This window comes from Phacochoerus africanus, chromosome 14 (assembly GCF_016906955.1).
Source record: "Phacochoerus africanus isolate WHEZ1 chromosome 14, ROS_Pafr_v1, whole genome shotgun sequence".
Classification (NCBI taxonomy): domain Eukaryota; kingdom Metazoa; phylum Chordata; class Mammalia; order Artiodactyla; family Suidae; genus Phacochoerus; species Phacochoerus africanus.
This window is the reverse complement of record NC_062557.1, coordinates 42,214,523-42,237,523: the sequence shown is the minus strand read 5'-3', so window position 1 is coordinate 42,237,523 and position 23,001 is coordinate 42,214,523. Positions and strand designations below refer to the sequence as shown.

The 23,001-nt window shown below is 42.1% G+C and overlaps 1 protein-coding gene across 1 annotated transcript in view; it reads left to right on the top strand.

The window, feature by feature from the left end:
- The first annotated feature begins 5,812 nt into the window (after positions 1–5,812).
- The window catches only part of PSMD11 (proteasome 26S subunit, non-ATPase 11), a 31,079-nt gene continuing 13,890 nt past the window's right edge, over positions 5,813–23,001 (top strand). Inside the window, exons 1-5 of the mRNA XM_047757325.1 lie at positions 5,813–5,962; positions 8,279–8,380; positions 14,126–14,250; positions 21,205–21,276; positions 21,673–21,730. Coding sequence (XP_047613281.1) covers positions 5,872–5,962; positions 8,279–8,380; positions 14,126–14,250; positions 21,205–21,276; positions 21,673–21,730 — 448 coding nt within the window. The 5' untranslated portion in view covers positions 5,813–5,871. The remainder of the gene's footprint in view (positions 5,963–8,278; positions 8,381–14,125; positions 14,251–21,204; positions 21,277–21,672; positions 21,731–23,001) is intronic.

Genomic DNA, 23,001 nt, shown 5'->3' with positions numbered 1-23,001 from the left:
TGCTGTTGGTGAAGGCTTAAAAAGACAAAAGACCAAAAACAAAAACAAAAATCTGTTATGAATTTGTTAGCAAGAAAAATAACTTGGTCTTATTGAATAGTTAGGTCATTTCCAAATAAAATAAGATACTGAAACATTAATTACTAAACATTGGCTTCATTTTACAGAGAAACTGAAGGTATTTTGAACTATTAATATGTTTGATGCCACACTGAGATTTTTTCTATGAAGTAAAATTTTTTTTAGAGATTATTGGTACTTATGCTTACTAATGTAGATGTAGGAAGTGATGGAAGTTTATGGGAAGTGGAAGCAGAAGATTTTTGTGCATTATCAGGACTAAGTTTAGAATAAATTTGAGTAAATTAATTTTAATTTATTAAGAAAGTATTCTAAGCTTGTTTCTGAAGCTGATTGCTGTAATCTGTCTTTGGGTGAATATCAGATGCCCCATGATAACCAGGGGGAACTATACATACTGGAAAAAGTATCATTTAAAAGGCTGTCTCCAACCTAGATGAAAGATTTCTTATTGGATAGTCTTAAGTGCCTCATGCACAAAGAAACTGATGAAAATTAACTCTTAAATTTATATTTCTCACTTAAGAAGGGTCTCTGTATTGACTAGTCTATAGCGAGAACTACTGACCTCAAACTCACCTTAAACAAGGCTCTAATATTAAAAAACAAAAACAAAAACAAAAGAACACCAGTATGCCTGGAGGAAAAGAAGACAACAAAAGTAGGCACCTGTCCCAAGACTGCCATACCTGAGCTGTATGGTTTTTGTTTTCTTCTCTGTTTCTTTTGTTTTCTCATACAAAGCAAACATTTTTCTATCATGCGTATGATCCTATGTGAATTTTAGAAATCAATCCAATTGTTGGGTTTATAGTCAATTACCTGCAACTAGTACTTCTTTTTTTAATTTTTTTATTTTTATTTTAATTTTTTTACAGTTTTATTATTATTATTATTATTATTATTATTGTCTTTCTGCTATTTCTTGGGCCGCTCCCGAGGCATATGGAGGTTCCCAGGTTAGGGGTCCAATCGGAGCTGTATCCTCCGGCCTATGCCAGAGCCACAGCAACGAAGGATCCGAGCCGCGTCTGCGACCTACACCACAGCTCACAGCAAAGCCGGATCGTTAACCCACTGAGCAAGGGCAGGGATCGAACCCCCAACCTAGTTGGATTCGTTAACTACTGCGCCACGACGGGAACTCCTGCAACTAGTACATCTGATTTACCTTGATGCATTTCTCCCTGCCAAGGCTCTTTGAGTTGGCCCTTTGGAAACTTATTGAAAAAATTGTAATTTTGTTCAGACCACTATTGATATTGCTAGGTGAGATTCCTCTCACTTGGGCAATTAATGATAACTGCTCTGACCCAGGCCAAAATATGTTTTCTTCTAAAGTTACTCAAGCTCAGGGAGTTCCCATTGTGGTTTACTGGGTTAAGAACCCAACTAGTAGCCATGAGGGTTTGATCCCTGGTCTCATTGGGTTAAGCAGCCAGTGTTGCTGCAAGTTGCAGTTTAGGTCCCAGATGTAGCTCAGATCCCATGTTGGTGTGGCTGTGGTGTAGGCTGGCAGCTGTGGCTCCAATTTGACCCCTAGCCTGGGAACTTCCATATGCCACATGTGGCCATGAAAAGACAATAAATAAATAAAGTTACTCAAGCTCAATCAGCAAAAGTAAGACTGCCAAGGGATATAACTTTCCCAGGCTATGGTAATTTAAATTTAAAGGCTCCCTTATGTTAGAAACAGTTAAACCAGCTAGGGTTAACCAGCATAATTAACTCTAGGAAATTGGGCTGCATGCCTTATGGACAAAGCCAGAACGTATTTTTCTTTGAAGATAAGAAACAGACCAAGGCAGACAAACTGGGGATATACTGGGCTGTATTTGGTGAAAGCTCTTGACTTAATTTCTTCTTCTTGTTCTTCTTTTTTTTTCTTGTTAGGGCCGCACCCATGGCATATGGAATTTCCCAGGCTAGGAGTCTAATCAGAGCTACAACTGCCAGTCTATGCCACAGCCACAGTAACGCAGTCCAAACCTGCACCATAGCTCAGGGCAATGCTGGATCTTTAGCCCACTGAGTGAGGCCAGGGATCGAACCCACGTCTTCATGGATCCTAGTTGGATTTGTTACCACTGAGCCACAAGGGGGACTCCTGCTGACTTAAATTCTTATTTATGATTTTACTAATACTACTAGCTATATTTTTTTAATTAACTGTTTTACAGAATTGTTTCTTGCATTACCAAATGTGTGACTCTGATAAAGTGATAATATATAGTCCTATATGAGATTAAACATTATAATAGTGTAGCTCTAGATATGGGGAAATACAAAAAGAGGGAATATTTTCCTGGATCATAAGAAGCTAGTAAGACAGGTGGTACAGAGGCTTTGGGCTACTATCAATAAGGCCTAGTCCAGTAATAACAAGTTGAGTGGCCCATCAGCGAAATCTTTGCCAGACCTAGGAATGAGCATAGGTAGCACCATGGGATGAAACGGTCATGGAATGCCCCCCAAAGACTATGGTGAAATTTATGGGCCTGGGGGAGCCCTGTGAACTGGAGCTTGGGACTTGTTGTCTACTTCTACAAGGTTAAATCTTGAGCTGCTGAAGCTGCTGAACTTCTACACTTCCTGAAAGGAGTTCAGGGTGGAAATCAGAAATAAAGCAGTCTGTGCTCTGGAAAGCTGGCAAAACACGCCTTCAGATAGTTAGATTCAGGTAAGGATTTTTTTTTTTTTACTTTTTTTACTTTTTTGCCTTTTCTAGGGCTGCTCCCATGGCACATGGAGGATTCCAGGCTAGGGGGTCTAATTGGTGCTGTAGCTGCTGGCCTACACCACAGCCACAGCAACTCGGGATCTGAACCGTGTCTGCAGCCTACACCACAGCCCACCGCAACGCCAGATCCTTAACCCACTGAGCAAGGCCGGGGATCGAACCCGCAACCTCATGGTTCCTAGTCGGATTCATTAACCACTGAGTCATGACGGGAGCTCCTCAGGTAAGGATTTTTATGAGCCCCAATTCTTGCATAGTTTCATATCTAGAAAAGGACCAAAATCATTAAAAGTGTTATCTCCTTTGGCTATTAAGGAGAGAAGTGAAATTGAAAGGCGGAATGGAATAGCTGTGGTTTACACATCCAAGGTAATACTTAGTATTGTGGGAGTAATTATAGACAAGTCCTTGTATTGCTAAGATGACCAATAGCTCCTGTTAATTATGTGTTAATACCACATCAGATGTTAAAACCTCCTTAGATAAAACTATGCAACTGGCTACTTGACCACAAGTGTCCCAGAAGTGTCAGGTCCAGACCAGGTTTCATGCTTATTCTCCTGAAAAGAAATGAGATCTATTTTGTCTATAAACATTCAGGTTGTCACTCCTTCCTGGGTTCATTTACATCTATGTGAGTAACACTGAGCTAATAAAGGATATGACCACACCAAGTGTTCCATTCCTTTGGAAAGTGTAACCCAAGCACTGACTCTATCTGGATTATAATAAAAAATGTTATCAAGCATAACCTGGTTCTTTCCCTTGTTTGGGCCCCAGTTCCAGCAATTCTTTTACTAATCTTTGGCCTCAACGTTTTTGTTTTTTTTTTTTGTCTTTTTAGGGCCACACCTGTGGCATATGGAGGTTCCCTGGCTAGGGGTCCATTCAAAGCTGTTGCTGCTGGCCTACAGCAGAGCCACAGCAACACCAGATCCGAGCCACGTCTGCGACTTACACCACAGCTCACAGCAATGCTGGATCCTTAACCCACTGAGCAAGGCCAGGAATCTCATGGTTCCTAGTCGGATTTGTTTCCGCTGCGCCACGACGGGAACTCCTGGCCTCAAATTTTAATCTGCTTGTTAAGTTTGTTTCTTCTAGAATACAACAATAAGTCTCCAAATGATAATGCAACGGGCATATCAACCAGTCAACATGTGGACAACTCTGGAACAAGCCACCATATTGTTCGGTGGAGCCACACCTTCCTCCTCAGGAGTGCCCTGACAGTTAGCAGGTGGAGGCAACCCAGGGCCCTACAACACCTCTGATCAGCAGCAAGCAGTCAGAGCACTTGTCGCCCTTCTCCCCTTATGCTCTGGTTTCCCACATACCATGTGGCCCACTCCTCCCCCACCCCTGTAGGGGCCTTCTGTGCCCTAACCAACCAGCAAGTGTACCATAAGACCCTCTCTTTCTCAACACACCAGCAGGCCAGTAGGTGTATTGTAAGCCCTCTCTTCTCCCTGGGCTTTAAAAACTGACAGGACCACACGCCCAGGGTCGGCTCTCGCTGATTACCAGGAAGTCATCTGGCTGCACTAGCAGCACCTCTTATTTCAATAAGCTCTTCTTTCTCTTCAGTTCGCTATGCTGGGAAATGCTTTTTCTGACCCATACGGACTAGGACACACATCCAGGAACTCGGAACTCATTCCCTAACTCTCAGATCTTGGCCTTGTCACTTACTGTATGATCTTCACCAAATTACTTGAATCATCCTGTTTCTTCATCTATGAAAGGAGTATTAATATCTTTTCACAGAGCATTGTTGAGAAGGTAGAAGGAAATAGGTAAGTCGCCTAACCCAGACACGGAGGAGTGCAGTGTTGGTTCCCTTTACATGTCCCTTTAGGGGACAGCATGTTGCATTTTGGGATCGTCGTCACCTGCGGAAAGACCTTCATCCTACTAAACTGCCTCTGTGCATTGTTAGTATTTCCCTTAAGCTCAACCCTCAGGGAGCATATAGAATGTCTTTTTTCCTTTTCTTTGACAGCTTTTCAGATATCTGTGATTTTAGTTGAAGGCGCTGGAGACACTGCAAAGAAAAATCCGTTTTTTCTTTATTGAGCTGCGGAATTCGAGAGGCTGTCAGACTTCTGCGTGACGCTCAAGAGGGATTACTTGAGTGAGTGGGGCAAACAAGAGATTTAGCTTTCTTTTTTTAAATTAAAAAATTAAAAATATTTATTTTTTATTAAAGTGTAGTTGATTTAAAATGCTGTGCCACTTTCTGCTGTACAGCAGTGACCCAGTCATACATAGATATACATTCCTTTTCTTATATTATCTTCCATCATGGTCTAACCCTAGACACTAGATACAGTTTCCTGTGCTGTACAGTAGGATCTCAACTGCTTATCCATTCTAAATGTAATGGTTTGATATTTCACTTTCTAACATCAGTTTTCTCCAACACTGGTGTGTTTAATCACAAACTGGCTAGGATTCTGCAGGATTCTAACTTGGAGTGTGTGTGTGTGTGTGTGTGTGTGTGTGTGTGTATGTGTGTGTGTGTGCCCGCGAGCCTTGTGTTGCAGGACACTTGAAACGCATTTGAATGGTGCTCTTTGTTGACCACATAGTGAGCACTTTATAGGATCATTTATTGCCCTTCATGAATAGTTAAATGTGGAAGCTACAGAGAAAGCCAAACGGCTTTCATTGAATATCCAGCCAGGTGTCCAAACACTCCTCTCTAGAGAGAAAAGGGGAGTCGGGCGTTCAGAGGCTTTTTTGGGGGTGTGGGTGGAGACTACCTTGGGGCTCCTGTTCTAAGGTACCGCCTCTTTTATTCGTGGGTAGCCGCTAGGCGGTGCTGGGGAGCCTCACTCGTGGGTGCCAAGCTCCCCAGGGCTCATCCTCCTCCCTCCTCCCTCCTCCCTCCTCCCTCCTCCAGGGCCCCGCCAAGAGACTACAACTCCCGCGATGCTCTGGGAGAAAAGGAGGCGGGGCAACTGAGGGGAGGGACGCGAGGGCGGGCTTTCCGGGCGTGTGCTTCCGGCGTCGGCGGCCGTGGCCGGGGACTGTGTGAGAGCGGTAAGATGGCGGCGGCGGCGGTGGTGGAGTTCCAGAGAGCCCAGTCTCTACTCAGCACCGACCGGGAGGCCTCCATCGACATCCTCCACTCCATCGGTAAAGGTCGCCGCGCCCCCTCCCGGCCCTGCTGGCTTAGCTCGGCCTGTGTCGGTCGTCGGCGGCGGAGCGGGGCCGGGCTAGCCGGCTCTGGTGCTGCTGACTCACTGTGTGTGAGGGGGGCCGGGCCGGGGGCCCAGGCCGCTCAGAGCTCCCTGCGGCCCCTTGGCTCCCACCCCGGTGGGAAGCCCGGAGGCAACCCCGGCATCCCCTTGCCGGCTGCTGACTCACGGTGGGCTCAGCGTCAGGTGGGAGAGCGGGCCGAGTCGGGGCCCCACTACTCCCCAGCCTGGTCTCCTGGGCTGGCCCGGGACCGCGAGCAGTGCCCGTCGGCGGGCGCGAACTGGGCTGAGAGCCTCGAGTTGAGTGCTTTGGCAAAACCCGCTCTGGACTGTCATTTCCCGCCGTTGTTATCAGCGTAGCCTGCTCGGATCGGAGCGCGAGCGCCCGGTTTTCTCTTGGAGTTTCCTTGGAAGCTGCTACTTCTCCCAGCCCCACCGCTAAAGGCTCCACTACAGTGGGCCTCTTTCTGAGTGTGGTTTGGAATACCGAGGGGACACACATCAGATTTGCTTTGGTTTGGGGAGGTGGCCGAGACGTTCCTTCGCCCCCCTGTAGGGTGCCAGACCGGAGATGTTGGTGTTAGGACCGCCCGGCTAGAGGAGGTGACTAAATCGTTGGAGTCTCCCTGTAGAGAGTTCGGAGAGTTAGTTGTCAGCCGCGGAGTTCTGGAAACTCTTTAGAACCTGTCGGCTGCACATTGCAGGAGAAAATTAAAGAAAAATATCTTAGTATTGTAGTATGATTGTCTTACATCTTGCACACAACAGGAAAACTGAAATGGGAGCCCCAGCCGGTCGCTCCTGACAGTTTTATACTGAGATTCAGGTGTGAATAGAAGCAAATTTGTGATGACAGAGGGGACCTTTAATGTTCAGTCATAAAGGGTTCAGTTAGGGCATGGGGTGGCTCTTCCCTGCACATGTAGTGATATGATCTTTTTCATGTAGCTTGAGAAGATTCGGATTGGATCAACAAGTAGCATGAGAATGCACGTGTATGTGAGACCTCCAGACTTTTGGCTTTTATGTTTACTTTGTTGAATTTTGGTATTCTTGACTTTCATGGAGGAAGGGCAGGGATGAGATGTTGATGTCTTTATCTTTGAGGGGAGGACTAGAAAAGGGAGGAAGTGGAGGTTAAGATGCATCAGTGAATGGATGATATTGGTAAATAATAAATTGTTTCGTTCTTGGAATTCTGATCTTAAGTCAGTTATAATTATAGAACCAGAGTCTTCTCCATGTGTGTCTTTTTCCTATGACTACACACTAATATTTAGAACTCATGTGAGGAGCATGGATTTTATTTTTTGTGCCTAATATTTATTTTGTCTTTTATAAAGTGGGAATTATGGTAAACATAATTGGAGTATTTCTTGCTTGTCCTCTGTATTAGGAGAGAGTTGCCCGAAAGCTTCCCTGTTAGAGCAAGCTTGAGTCATGATGGTTGACAGCCTTACTTTTTCCAGACTCCATCATGGAGTATCAGAATCTTGGTTTTTGTCAAGTCATGATGCTTTGTAAGAAAAGTGATAACTAGTGATGTTCACTAAAATTATCACTACAAACTTGTAGCGGCTGTTCAGAGTTTGAGTAGTAGAATAGTTGTTAACAGCTGAAAGTGGGACAGATAGCACAAAGTTATTTTAACAGGTCCTGAATCTTTTAGAGAGTAGCATTCCCTCCTAAGGATCACACTGGAGCTTTGACAGGGTTGTTTTTCCTGAATGGCTTTGTTGAGCTGTTTATCCCTGACACTTCCATCAGCTGAGGCTTTCTACAGGCCTAAAGTTTGGTGAAAGACTTCTGACTTTATAGTTTATCAGTAACTTGGTTGTTCGGTTTTAGTGTGTGGCCGGTAAATGCACATGTAGGTTTAATGTTTTCATGTAACATAGCGCCTAGCACAGGGCTTACCATCACAAATGTGAAGAACTTGTTTCCTTTGAATTTTGTATTAACCAAGTGACTGCAGCAGTCATCCCAGTGTATGCAGGTAAGGGAGATTATAATTGGTAGAATGAAAAGGCACATTTAAAATCAAGAGAGGAATCTATTTTTATGATATACATGGGGACATGTACTACATGATCATTTTACTATTTCTTGTTTAGGGTTTGTTTTTTTTTAAAGCTCTCTAGAATTTGTCTTTTGGTAACTGTTTGAATCTGTAGTTGGTGTCATGAGGGTGACATTTCCCTTAGTCTTCATTTTCTGACACAATTTTAAGAGGGTTTGCATTTTCTTCTCCCAGTGAAGCGTGACATTCAGGAGAATGATGAGGAGGCAGTGCAGGTCAAAGAGCAGAGCATCCTGGAACTGGGGTCTCTCCTGGCGAAGACTGGACAAGCTGCAGGTAAGTGCTGCAAGTGGATTGCTTTCTTTTTAAACTGGAGTGCTGGGTTCCACTTTTTTGTTGGAGTAAGGGAGCATGAGAATGCATGCACACAGTTTATTGGTGGTGTAATTTAGTTTTATGGCCAACTTGTTGAGCTTCAGTTTCCTATCAGGAAGTTAAGAGGCCTTTTAACTCAGTTCTTTCATGGAAGACTTTTGTTCTGCAGGTGAGGAGAAAATCTGTTTCCGTGGGGATGTAGAGACCTGCGATTTGTTTCTGGTTTGGATTTTCACTGCATTCCCTTACCTGGGGTCAGCAGTAGCTGCTGTAGCAGTCTTGATGATTTCAAGGAGCTGCTCTGATGGATGGTGGATAGTGACTCTAGGCCCCGCCTTGGAAATGACTAGGGATTTTGTATCCAAGGAAGTGGCTGGCTTTCCTTTTTTCCTGGTACACAATGAGTGAGACGTTAAATAGAGAGAACTTGCCCAGGATTTCTCCACTGATACCTAGGGCTTTGGGTCTGTTGCCCAAACCTTCTAGTTGTGGTTGAACCATTGACTTTCCAGTAGAGATGGTATTCTGGGTGTGTCCTTGGAATAGAATCCTATTGACCAGGAAGGGCCTTTGACCACTAAAGTGGTAATGGTACTTAGAAGATAGCCCGCTTAAATTTAAAATAGGCGATTTTAAAATTCACTTTAAAGTGAATATAGAGCTTATCTGATTAGAATGCATTACTAAGCATGGTTGACCTCATGAATTACTTTCTCCCAAATTATGGTGTTATCCAAGAGAATGATAAGTGAAGTTAGCAAAACTTCTTGAACTTGAGAACTAAGATCTTCTCAGTTAAGGATGGATGATGGCTTACTGATTATTAGGCTCAATCAATAAAAAGTTGAGTAAAGTTATATAAAATTGGGAGGATGTGTTTATATGGATCTTGTATCTTATTTAAAATATCATTAAAATATCTATAATATGAAAGACAGTTTTTGAGTGCTTACTGTGGACTAGTAACTGTTTTAAGCACAAATAGGATTTAGCTAATTGAGTCCTTGAAACAACTTGATAAGGTAGATATACTGTTACCTATTTTATACCTAAGTAAACTGAGCACAGAAAAGTTAACTATCTTACGTATCAGCAATCAGCTAGTACATAGGAGAGGAGGACTTGAATGGACATAGTCCTCCTTCAGAGTTCATGACCTTGCGATATGATGACTGTTGCTTTTCATAGTTATCCACTTATGGGTTATCAGTGGTAGGTGGTGGTTTTTTCATTTTAGGCTGATTTCTCGCCTATTCGATATATTTATGGGTTCCTTTTACCAGTTGGTTAATGTCAGCTTGGGAGCTGCAAAACAGTTTTGATAGTCCACACAAAATATAATTAACAAGGTAATTTTCCTGAAAGAATTAGAAAGCTAGGTGAAATGATTTTTCTGTTGTTGAACTAGCCAAATGTCTGTTTTCCTCAAGTAGCATGGATAATTAAAACCAGCTTGAAGTTCCCTGTGGTGCAGGAGGTTAAGGGTCCAGTGTTGTCACTGCAGTGGCTTGGGTTGCTGCTGTGGTGCACGGTTTGTTCCCTGGCCCTGGAACTTCCACATGCCATGGATGCAGGCCCTCCCCCCCCCCCACCTCCGCCCCACCATCCCGCGTGTAGTATAATCAGTGTTTCAGGAAATTAGCCCCCAAATCAAACTGTTTTGCTTGAAATTCCTATTTCTTGCTGTATTTTCTCCTTATTCCTTGCCCTCCCCTCCCTGTGACCCCTACCTGAGAAGTTGAGAAGTGTACAGCTAAACATATCGGGATTTAATAGGTAAATCATAAGAACTTTTAAGAAATGTTTCCAGATTACTTAATATTGTTTTCTAAGAAAAACTTTGGTGAGTATAGTAAGGAAGTTTCAGGGCCTATGTTCTTTTACCCGTATTTGTTGTTAATTGATTGGTTTGTGTTGTTTCCTTTGATTTTGCGGTTCCCTGAGAATAGAAAATATGTCTGTTTCATTAATTTTCAATTTTGTTTTGTTATGTGCTTAATATAGGGCTAGCACTGTGCTAAGGACTCTGCTGGAAAAGTTTAAGATAGGGTCCCTGATGGACAGCAGTCACTTGGGAATTAGTGAATAAGACAATGTCTTGTGCATAATGGTAATTGGAAGTGGTGGTGCCCCTTATCAGACATGATGCCTAGGTTCAGGGTCTTCAGATTCATAACCTGAAACTCTTAAAAGGAGTATGTTGAGTTCTGTGAGGTTCTGAAAAGGAAGTTCTGGTCATAATTTCAGTAAGAAAGAATAGGAAGAAGTCAACGTGATTCTATAAGAATTTTAAAAAATCAGTTTGTGGAGTTCCTGTTGTGGCTCAGTGGTTAACGGATCTGACGAGGAACCATGAGGACGCAGGTTTGATCCCTGGCCTCACTCAGTGGGTTAAGGATCTGGTGTTTTTGTGAGCTGTGGTATAGGTTGCAGATGTGGCTTGGATCCTGCGTTGCTGTGGCTCTGGCGTAGGCCGGTGGCTACAGCTCCGATTCGACCCCTAGCCTGGGAACCTCCATATGCCGAGGGTACAGCCCTAGAAAAGGCAAAAAAGAAAAAAAAAATCAGTTTGTGTAAAATGGAAAGAAACAAGGAATATAACCAAGAATGAATACGAAGTAGAAATAGACTGAAATGAAAAATGAACTGAGTCTTTTGGCAACTAAGAGGTCATTTCTTTCTCTATTAGAATAAGAATAACTTGGAGAAAATACTTTAATGCTAGCAAGTGCAAGAGAGGCAGACTCCTTAGCTTATATTTCACTTCTGCCTTTTCCAGGAAGGAAAATGATTTTCAAAAAGAAAAAGATAGAAATAACATCAGAGAGAATTAAAGCCAAGGTAGGTGAGAGCAGATAGTCTCTTTGGATGAGTTCAGGTCTCTAGGCTCTGACAATTTTGTCTTTTAATATAAAAAAAAAGTTGTAGCGGGTTAACTTGTAGAGCCACTATTCTGAGAAAAATCATGGAGGATGCAGAGGTATGAAGAAACTGATGACGAGCAAACAATCCACTTTTCAAAAAGATAAAGAAAAGAAATTCTAGACACTGTAAACTGGTAGTCATCAGTAAAGTTCTGGGACAGGCTGTTTGATAAGTAAGTTTTAATCTCATAAATCAGTGGATTTATTAAGAAAAGATTATCCCAAACTCACCTTAGTTTTCTTTGGTTAGCTTTATCAGATCAGCAGATGTTCAGGGCCCCACAGACAGTGGCTTGCCAGCTGTTTTTGTAAGTAAAGTTTTGTTGGAACATAGCCATGACCATTTGTTTACGTATTGCCTGTGACTACTATTGCACTGCAGTGGCTGAGTCGAGTAATTGTCACTGAGACCATATAGCCCACACAGCCAAAAATATTTACTGTTTGGCCCTTCACAGAACAACTTTGCAAACCTCTGGGTTAGGAGATAGGGTACTGCATATCTGATGTCAGCAGCGTATTTGAACATTTGCCATGACAAGCAGATCATTTGTCAACCTGGAGAGGAGTTTTTAGCATCATGTCATAGGGATCTGTCCTTGTTCCTTTGGTTATCATCTGGCATTATAGCTAAAGGCGTAGCAGAAGGTGTGCTTATTATTATAGGTGATTCAGTGTAGTAGAGAACAGAATTAAGGTTCAGAGTTATTGCCAAAGCCAGCAGGATTAAATTCCGTGTGGTAAGTACACAGTTACATACTTAAACCGTTTTTCAGAAGAGAGGAAGGTGGGGAATTACCTTTCTCTTCAGAAAGACCTTGTAGACTCAGTCTGAGCAAAGAGTGCCATTAGCAAAAGCAGAGCACACTATCTTGTGTTATATGCGGCAGTCTGACCAGGGGAATTAAGCCATGACTACTGGTCTGACCCTACGTGGAAGATTGTTTTCAGTTCTGGGTACAGAGGAGGGCAGCTAAGGTGATGAGGAATCTAGAAACCAGGACATTAGAGGAGCAGTTGAAGTAGCGAAAGATGTTTAGCTTGGAGAAAGGGAAAATTAGGGAGATATGAGTGATAGTTATCTTCAGATATTTGAAACCATGTGGAAGGAGGGTATAGGCTCATGCTTCAGGAAAAAACAGGTTAGTTTGACCAACGTTGGAACTGTCTACTTTCTGAATATTTCAGTTATTGGAGATTGTTGAAAATTGTTTAAGCATAGTGGGACCTGCTGTAGGAGAAGGGACATTGCCACCAGACTACTTTTAAAAAGGTGTGATTGGAGTTCCTGATGTGGTGCAGTGGGTTTAATGATTGGGTATTTTCCCTATGGCGGCATTGCTACAGTTGTGGTGTAGGTGGCAGTTGCAGCTCGGATTTCATCCCTAGCCTGGGAATTTCCGTATCCCACAGGTCTGGCTAAAAAATGAAATGAAATAAAATAACATAAAAAGATCAGGGGTCTTAAAAAAAAAAAGCTGTGGTTCTATAACATTGAAGTTTGCATAAATGCAAAAGGACTTCAAGGGAGAGAAGTCAGTGTAGCCTGGCGTTGGCATGGGAGACTCAGTAAGACTTTAGCTGGACCTAAAAGGATGTCTAAGATTTTCGTGGGTTGAGATGATGGGGAGGGATTCCAGGTGGGAATGCAGTATGAATGAGCCATGAAAGCAGGAGCGCGTGTAGTCAGTATAGGAGTGAGTGGAGGGGCAGAATGGGAAAAAATGTTAGACGTGGGACTTACAGATCAGTACTGGGGAGTAAAGGGAAAGAGGAACTTTTCTGCTCTGTATAAAGTTCCGTTTATACCTGACACAGTCCTGTGTATCCTGTGACTACTGCAGATGAAGATTTCAAGACCCTGAATTAGCATTCTCAGGAGGGTGAGGTTTGCTTGCCCTGAATTAGCGTTCTCAAGAGGATGAGCCTACAGTTGGAGAATGTTAAAGATGCAGTTGCACTAAAGTAATTTTAACCTACATCCAGACTATGTCCTGAGTTGTTCAGGTTGAAATATTCTCTAATTTTTCACTCTCGTTTTTAAAGATGCTCCCTTAGAATTACTGTACCACTCTCTTTTCTTACATAAGGGGGACAAAAACCTCTGTGGTGGACACCTTTTTTGTCATAGTTTAAGACTTAGGTTTTGCAGATTAATGAGGAATTTTTAAAGGGCATAGTATAACTTTAAGGGACAAACACTTTAACTTTTATGTGAAAAGTTGATTCAGAAGAGTGCCATGGGAATTATATTAGTAAAGCTAAACTGGGGAGTATTTCAGGAAGGAAGGGAAAAAGGAACCTGGAGTTGAAAATCTCTGTTTAAAGGAAACTTCTAAGACAGACTTGGTTGAAAATTAGGGGAAAAAAAATACTTAATGCCTATAACCTGGTAAATTAATTGGTTGTGGGGAAATGATTTTGTCTCAAGGTGGCACAGGCATAGCATATTTCATGTTCCAGAACACTGCTTTCTGGGAGTGTGGGTACTTTGCTGTTTTTCTTTTAAGATGGACACATGAAGCAGAGAGACAGGAGCTTTGCCCGGGGCCCTCACAGTAATCCAGTGGCCGAGTGGGGAATGGAACCCAGAGTTGGTATATGTTGTTAACTTATTTTTGCTGCTCTCTTAACCTGCTAAGAATGCTTGAAGGTCCTGCTAAGTTTGATTTTGACCGATTATGGACTTTACTGATCTTATGATATTGGGTCATTTGTTAATGAGTATTTGGTACCTAATATTGATGTGTACTTTTCCCTGTCTGAATTGCCTTCCACACAGAGCTTGGAGGACTCCTGAAGTATGTACGACCCTTCTTGAATTCCATCAGCAAGGCTAAAGCAGCTCGTCTGGTCCGATCTCTTCTTGATCTGTTTCTTGATATGGAAGCAGCTACAGGGCAGGAGGTAAGCTGCTTGAGTGACAGAAGGTAGACAATGTGAAGCAAAGTCTTGTTTCAGTGAAAGAAATGCCCGAGGGCATTGGGGTACTAATGTGGAAAGGACAGCTGGGAGGACAGCACAGTACTTATCATGTCAGTTTCTCTTTGTTACAAGGCATTTGATACTTTGGGTCTGTTCCATGCTTTGCTTTGTAAGTGGAGATTGTCAGTGGTCCCTGGAATCCTCATTACATCAGGGTCACAAACTGATTTTGTCTTTGAGGTATTGCATTGCCACACCTTTGTAATGTTTTTTGTGTCTGTGGTACCTTTCATTCTGTGTCCCAAAGCTCCTGTGAGCACTAATTAATTCTTGTGGCACCCCTTCTTGGCATGTCTTGTACTGTGTATATGCCTTTATTGCGGGGTGAGCATCTATCTGTTTGTCTCATGTGTTCGGAAGTGACTGGTATCCCTGTACGTGTCCTCTACAGGTTCAGACTAGATCCTGAGCAGTACTGAATAGGGACTCTTTGGAATCACTGAGTCTCTTCCAGTTCTTTTCAAAGGTAGCTGTATTTTCTGCAGTTCAGGGGAAGGAGACACTAACAAAGTAGTGAAAAGACACTACTCATCCCGTGAAAAGTAGCGCATTCATGCAGGGACTATGGTGGTTGCCTGAATCTGTCTGTAGGAAGAATACCGTTGTCTTTTCTGTAGATTTGTTGATCAGCACTCATCGAGGGTCTGCTGTGTGTTAGGCACTGTTACAGGTACTAGGGATCCATATTTGTAGCAACATGGCCACTGCTCTCTGGAGGAATGGATTTTAGGGAAGAAGGCAGGTAATGAACAAATATGTGAAAGGTTGTAGTGTAAAGGCAGGGGTAGGAATTGGTGGCTGGTTCTTTGGCTCATTGTTTGCCAGCGACTTTGTGGATGTAAAAGATAGAAAGGGGCTTAGGGGCATGTCGAGTAAATAATGAGGAACTTCAGAATCCTAGCACATAAGGATCCTACTTTGAAAGCACGTCTTTTGTAAAATCTGGTTTCTTAACCTTAATGATTGTTTGAAGCCTAGTTTATTTTTCATCTTTTTGCCCTTTTTTTTTTTCCTTTTGAGGACCCTACCTGCTGCATATGGAGGTTTCTAGGCTAGGGGTCCAATTGGAGCTGTAGCTGCCGGCCTACACCACAGCTCACGGCAGCACGAGATCCTTAACCCACTGAGTGAGGCCAGGGATCAAACCCGAAACCTCATGGTTCCCAGTCAGATTCGTTGCCCCTGTGCCGCGATGGGGACTCCTGAAGCCTAGTTTAAATGCCATAAACTGGAGTTCCCGTCGTGGCGCAGTGGTTAACGAATCCGACTAGGAACCATGAGGTTGCGGGTTCGGTCCCTGCCCTTGCTCAGTGGGTTAACGATCTGGCGTTGCCGTGAGCTGTGGTGTAGGCTGCAGACGCGGCTCGGATCCCACATTGCTGTGGCTCTGGTGTAGGCCGGTGGCTGCATCTCCAATTCGACCCCTAGCCTGGGAACCTCCATATGCCGCGGGAGCGGCCCAAGAAATAGCTAAAAAGACAAAAAAAAAAAAAAAAAGCCATAAACTAACTTACTTGTAGGGAAGTCTTCAAATTCATTTGTTTCTGGCAGACCTGTGTTTTATGATAGTAGATCAAAAGTAGATAATACGTAGATGGCTGCCTTTTGAACCAAAGAAAGCGTTAGAATTATTTTTATGAATAGTTTAAAAGAAAAAGTGATTTTTTAAAAGGGATTTAGTCTTATCTAACCTGAACTTTTTAAAAAAGTTATATTTTTTCTCATGAAAAAGTGACACCCTATCTTTTGCTTGAATTAGGATGCCTTAGAATGGGCTGACTGATAAATGGTAGCTTGAGGCAGACTAATAATTGCTACTTGGAACGTTTTAGGCAGAAAAAATTAATTATCCAAGCTACTTTGACACTGAAGTCTCTGGAATATGTCCCTTTTCCTAACATAGAGCTGACTCAGTGGGTAGAACTGAGTTTGTCTAATGATCAGTTCTTCTGCTCCTTTATCCAAATCATCCAAATCATAATTCAGGGCTCTCCTGTAATTAGCTGGGGGGCTCCATGTCTGGTTAGACCCTCCCTTTAACTGTGTGTGTACATTGTTATTGTTGAGTGCATTCTACTTTTTTAACTGAAAACCTTTCTTCCTTACCCTAGGGTGAAAGGAAATACTCTAAGGTATTGTGTCATTTTATCATCAGTGTCTTCTTTGCTAAGTAAGAGCTGGTGGCACTTCGAACTCAACGTAGCCAACGTCAATATCCAGTCATTTATTAAATTCTGTCACTGCAACATTCTTCAGTCTCTATTCTCCACCTCTTTTTTGTTCTCTATTCAATTCCCATCTAGTTTGGGTTTTAATTATTTCTTTTTCTTTCTTTCTTTTTGGAGGTACTGTTGATGTATAATGGGTTTAATTAGTTCTTACTTAGTTGACTGCAAAGCCTCATGCCACCATTTTGAGAGATCACCTACCAAGTGGCCTTCTGAACATTTTATTCCTTTCCCTTTTCATCCCTACCTTGAGCCTTCACTGGCTCTCCAGTGCCTGCAAAATTAGGTATTTCATGGTTTTCTTTAGTACAACTTAGCATGGCAGCCTGATCTGGTACCCTATGAAGTGTACCAAGCATGCCAGCCATATTGGATGCTTGGCTGTCTGCTGAGCAGGTCCTGTGTGTTCTTTGTGATGTACCTTTGCCTTCTGTAGTTCCATCTCAGGTTGCACCTCCTCTGACGTCTTTCCTTGTTGACATCATTGTGATCTTAACCCTTTCAGTGATCCATATTATATTTTGTACATGTTATATTTCTGATTATTTTGTCTTATATGGTGATCACTTGAACATTTGCATTATTTTCTCTTTACTGTAATATATAGTCTCATTTGGATAAATCACTATATACCTTGTAGTAGTACCATAGTGCCTTTCTCATTCCTAATTCATGGTATTCCCTCACCATGGCTACCTATGAATTCACCCACCATATTATTCTTTCTTGTACTTTCTTTACAGCTCTGACACTGGCCTTTTTGCCATAGCTTTAAACTTCTCTAGCCTTGGAGCATTTTTATACATCTTAATTGCTCTCAGCCTGATCTTACCATGGCATTTTTCTTGACATATTTCAAGTCTTTGCTTACATCTCATTTCCTCAGAGACCTTCCTTTATCACCCTGTCTACAATACCCTCTCTCTGCTTTACTTTTCTTCATATTTATTGTACTTATTAACATTCATTTCCCACTTAGAATGTAAGTTTCATGAGGATAGCTACTGAGTCCTAGTCACTTCTGTATCCTCCACACTTAGTTTGGCCTAGTGTAGCTCCATAACTAGCATTTGTTGCAGGAATGTATGGATTATGCCTTCTCCATGGTAGATGCTCAGGAGGTACTTTGTTGCTTTAAGCTTTAAGTTTATTGAGTTGAGGTATAAGCATACATCTGTCTGCATGACTCAAGGCCTCTGACTTGGGGAAATTGGATGTAGTCTTCATCTTGGAAAATTGTAGGTTTTTAAAAAATTCTTTGATTGAGAGATGTGAAAGGATAGAGGAGCAAATCATAGGTGGATCACTGTCATTGGAGTATTGAAGCCTGAGGCAAAATATGAAATTTTAGAACATTGTTAAGAGATCTAGGAGCTTTGAGGAGTTTGGTACCAAGAGCTAGGGGTGTTGGGGTTTAATACCAAGAGTATAGGGGAGGGGATTTTCTATGCCTTTTTCTCTTTGGGGACCAACCCGTGAGTCAGAAGAGTTTTCAGCTTGCTCTGTTCCAAAAGCTGACGTGATTCACATTAGGTTCTGGTTATTTGCAGTGCTAAGGTTTAGAGCCTAGAAAGTGAGGCTATACGGGTGGGGTAGGTGACTGAGGACTGAGATGGTTGGTGGTGGGCAGGAGAAGAGGGGAATGGAGAATTGGGATGAAGAGGGGAGAAAGGAGACAGAACCAGATCCTTGCTAAATAGTGAACTGAAATTCCAGAATTAATTTTACCTTCCAGGGATCTGTGGGCAGTTTCTGTGGGAAGCCGTTTTTTTGGTGTAGTCTAGCCAACGGAAACACAGTAGCACTTTTTTTTTTTTTTTGGTCTTTTTGCTATTTCTTGGGCCGCTCCTGCAGCATATGGAGGTTCCCAGGCTAGGGGTCTAATCAGAGCTGTAGCTGCCAGCCTACGCCAGAGCCACAAGCAACGCGGGATCCGAGCCGCGTCTGCGACCTACACCACAGCTCACAGCAACGCCGGATCGTTAACCCACTGAGCAAGGGGCAGGGATCAAACCCGCAACCTCATGGTTCCTAGTCGGATTGTTAACCACTGCGCCATGATGGGAACTCCACAGTAGCACGTTTAAAAAGCCTTATACATCAAAAATCCTGTTACTGAAACACTTATTTCGGCAGAAGGAAGGAATTTTGTTTTAGAGAATTTCAGACTTAGAATAGTAGTTAATTTTTTCACTTTGGAATTTAGTTAATAAAAGCATTAAAAATGGTTAAGTATATTGATTTAAAACTTAAATATCTGATTTTGACTGTGTCAAGATTTTGTACTCAAGTAAGGGTTCCTTCCAGAAGCGTGGGCTTTTCATATATCCTTTCCCCCTTGATCACTCATTGTTAGCATTAACAAATCACAAAGCCTCTCAAACAGAATGGCTGTATAACAAGGACAGTGTCCTTTTAAATTGTTTCTCAAAACTAAAACACTTGTTTCATCAGCTGTAGTCTTAGAAATTACAAATCATGGACTGTGTAATTGATAACAGGTAGACAACCCATGTAAAAATTCCCTGCTCTAGCAGAAATGTCTGTATTGACGAGAATCTGTTAAGACTGGATTGAAGTTGGGTGCAATTCTGATCCCAACAGCTAATAAGTGACCTTGGTTGAGTCACTTAACATGTGGACTCTAAGGGAAACAGAGACAAATGAGTTGCTAGAGTAGAATTTAGTTTCTTAACTAAGGATATACATTAGAATGGACAACCTTTCATTCTGGACTGTTGAATTAGGAGCCTAGGCATTCATTTCTGTATTGTCTGAAAAAGCTTGCTAGGTAAAACTGATGGTAAGCATTTCTTAGCCCCCTAGGACACACAGGCTGAAGACTTTTATTCTTTTTTTTTTTTTCCTTTTTGCTTATTTTTAGGGCCACACCCACGGCATATGGAGGTTCCTAGGCTAGGGGGTCTAATCGGAGCTGCAGTTGCTGGCCTACACCACAGCCACAGCTACTCGGGATCCAAGCTGTGTCTGCGACCTACACCACAGCTCACAGCAACACTGGATCCTTACCCCATTGAGCGAGGCCAGGGATTGAACCCACAACCTCATGGTTCCTAGTTGGATTCATTTCCACTGTGCCACAATGGGAACTCCCAAGACTTTTATTCTTGTTAAAAAATATCCAGCAAAATATTTTCCGTTCCATTCATGCCATGAACAGCGATCTTACTTTGAGTTTGACTTTTTGGAGCATAACTCAAAACTCTGAAATTGTGATTGACTTGCTTTTAATTTTTGTAGAATTTATTTTATGAGGGCAGTTGAGTTTAGAGTTGGTGGTTAAATAGCCACTAGGGGGCTCCAGTGAGTTTTAAATATTTCATTAACACTTACCAGTGATTGATTCCACCAAATTCCATGTAATGTCATTCATCTACTGAGCTTGGATGTAGGATCTGAAGGCAAAAGATCTATCAGTGTGGATTATGTCCCTTTATTTTTCCCTCCTTATAACGTTTCTTAAGAGAATTTTGGATTTATATAAAAACTTGTTGTATTAGCAGTTAGTTTCCTGGAGAGCTCAGTTTGCTTTTATCTTGGGCTCTGATTGTGAATCTTAATACGAAACATGCAGTGATAGAGTGATACAAGATCTGTAGCACTTAAGATGTCCTTGTCAAAGCTGCTATGGCAAGGGTACCTGATGGCATGCCGACCATCTAGCGTGGAACACTACTTTAAGTTAGTTACTTTGCATGGTACATTACTGTTTGGGTAGCACATAGAACTGGGGATTCATAGCGCTTTTAAAGAAAGTGTAAAGGGCCCTTTAAATGTTAGCCTAATTGGAATTTCTTTTTTACTCCTCTGAATACAAGCTAAGTTTACTGTATTGTGGTGAGACTTGTCTTTTGCACTTTTTAGAATCTGAAAGGGAAGGGCCAGCTCGGCCTTTTGAGTCTTAAAAGCAACTATTAGGAATAAGACACTTGTGCCCAGGCTGAGTGTTTGTCCCCTTTATGACCAGTGTATTCACATTAACACATTACTGTTACTATTCAGGGAGAAATCTCTGTTTTAAAAATTTCTCAGCCATCATAGAACTCTACATTCTAGGACTACATATGTTGGAAGTTCTGGGTACCTTCTGGGAAAGTGAAAGAGGACTCTTGAAGATGAAGCTCTTTTCCAGAGTAACACAATCTAAGCACAAAGATACTTTGTGTGTAAAAAGCCACTTTGAGGAGTTCCCATCGTGGCTCAGTGGTTAACGAATCCGACTAGGAACCATGAGGTTGCGGGTTCGATCCCTGGCCTTGCTCAGTGGGTTAAGGATCTGGTGTTGCCATGAGCTGTGGTTGCAGGCATGGCTCCGATCTGGCGTTGCTGTAGCTGTGGTGTAGGCCAGCAGCTGCAGCTCCGATTAGACCTTTAGCCTGGGAACCTCCATATGCCGCAGGTGCGGCTCCAGAAAAGACAAAAATAAATAAATAAAAAGCCACTTTGATTTTCCCTTATGATAAAACCGTTACATGTTGAGATACTGTGGATCTAGGCATGCCACTGAGACAGTGATTAGAGTGACATAGGTAATACATAGGAGGAAGTGAAAGCTGTTCTCCAGAGCAAGGTTTGTGAGAAAAATGCGAGGCCATAATGTTGCATGTATTGTCTCTTCCTGTTGCAGGTCGAATTGTGTTTAGAGTGCATCGAATGGGCCAAATCAGAGAAAAGAACTTTCTTACGCCAGGCTTTGGAGGTATGTGTATTCGAGTACTGATTTCAGGTCTCTAGGCATTTAATTGGACTGTGAATATAAGTAACACCATCCTGATGAAAAGTGTTTTCAGGAGCTTCTGTATTATTCAGGCACTCAAAATTATTGGTAGTAGTCTCATGAGAATTGCTCTGGTTGAAGTTTTGAGAGACCTGCTGCTTGGCTCAGAGAAGTAAGCAGCAACATGGTCAACAGTCAGTGGCTGGCCATGGGAAGAGATAATACCATGGGCTAGATGATTTTTTAGACTGAATTTGATGCTATCATCAGGACTTGAATATTCAACAGTAACGGTTCTGTGACTGCCAATCTTTGATTTCTTTCTTTGGCTTTTTTCCCCCTCCCTTTCCATCAGTCAATGCCTTTTCTCTTTCCTAGGCAAGACTGGTGTCTTTGTACTTCGATACCAAGAGGTACCAGGAAGCATTGCATTTGGGTAAGTAAGCTGGCAGAAGCTAATAAGGCATCTTAACTGGCTAAATGAAGGTATTCTGAACCTGCTACTCTTAGTTGCATATTAATGATTTATATTCTGTCTACTTTTAAGAACGATTTAAAGTGGCTTACATTTATTGAATCTGTCATAGAAAAATGCCATTTAGAAGTTCCAAGAAACTACTGTCTGCCAACTTTAGAGAACAAAAGGGTCAGATTGCAAGTGTTCGCTGTCACGTTTACATAACCAACCTTAAAGTCTATTGTAAAGATCAGGCAATTAGTCGGGTGCAAATACTTATGAAACCTGACTAAAGACTTCTCCTTTTGGCCTTTAAACACCCTGAAATCTTTGCCTGCTGCTTTTTAAAAAATTAATGGATAGATCTAGACTGTTTTTCCCAGATAGAAGAACATGGCTTTTATAGTCTGTTAATTTGAAAAAATTGCCAGTATTCAATTCTTATCCTGCAAAAATGATAATTTCATAGGTTCAAATAAATAGTAGCATTTAAAAAAAATAGTTTTCTTGAGATAGAATTCACAGACCATGAAATTCACCCTTTAAAATTGTACAGTCAGTGGTTTTTAGTATATTCACAGAGTTGTGCAACTGTCAGCACCCTCTGATTTCAGAATATATTCATCACTCCTCAAAGAAACCTTGTACCTCTCAGTTGTCATTTCCTGTTAATTCCCCATCCATCATCTCTGCCTGACCCCCTTCCCTGGAAGGCAGGCAGAGATAGGCCTCTGTAGATTTGCCTTTTCTGGACATTGCACATAAATGGAGTCATACAGCATGTGGTCTTTTGTGATTGGCTTTTTTCACTTAGCATAATGTTTTCAGAGTTCATCCATGTTGTAGCACATAGCAGTGCTTCATTCCTTTTTATTGCCAAGTAATATTCCTTTGTATAGCTGTACCACATTTTATTTATTCATTAATCAGTTAATGGACATTTAGATTGTTTCCACATTTTGGCTGTTATGAATACTTCTGTGAACAGGTTTTATGTGGACATGGTTTTCTTTTGGGTCTATACCCAGGAGTAGAATTGCTGAGTCATATGGTAACTCTATTGAGCCTTTTTATTTTTTATTTTTGTTTTTTTTTTTTTGCTTTTTGGGGCTGTACCCATGGCATGTGGAGGTTCCTAGGCTAGGGGTCAAATTGGAGCTGCAGCTGCTGGCCTACACCACAGCCACAGCAACACAGGATCCAAGTCGTGTCTGCGACCTGCACCACAGCTCATGGCAATGTTGGATCCT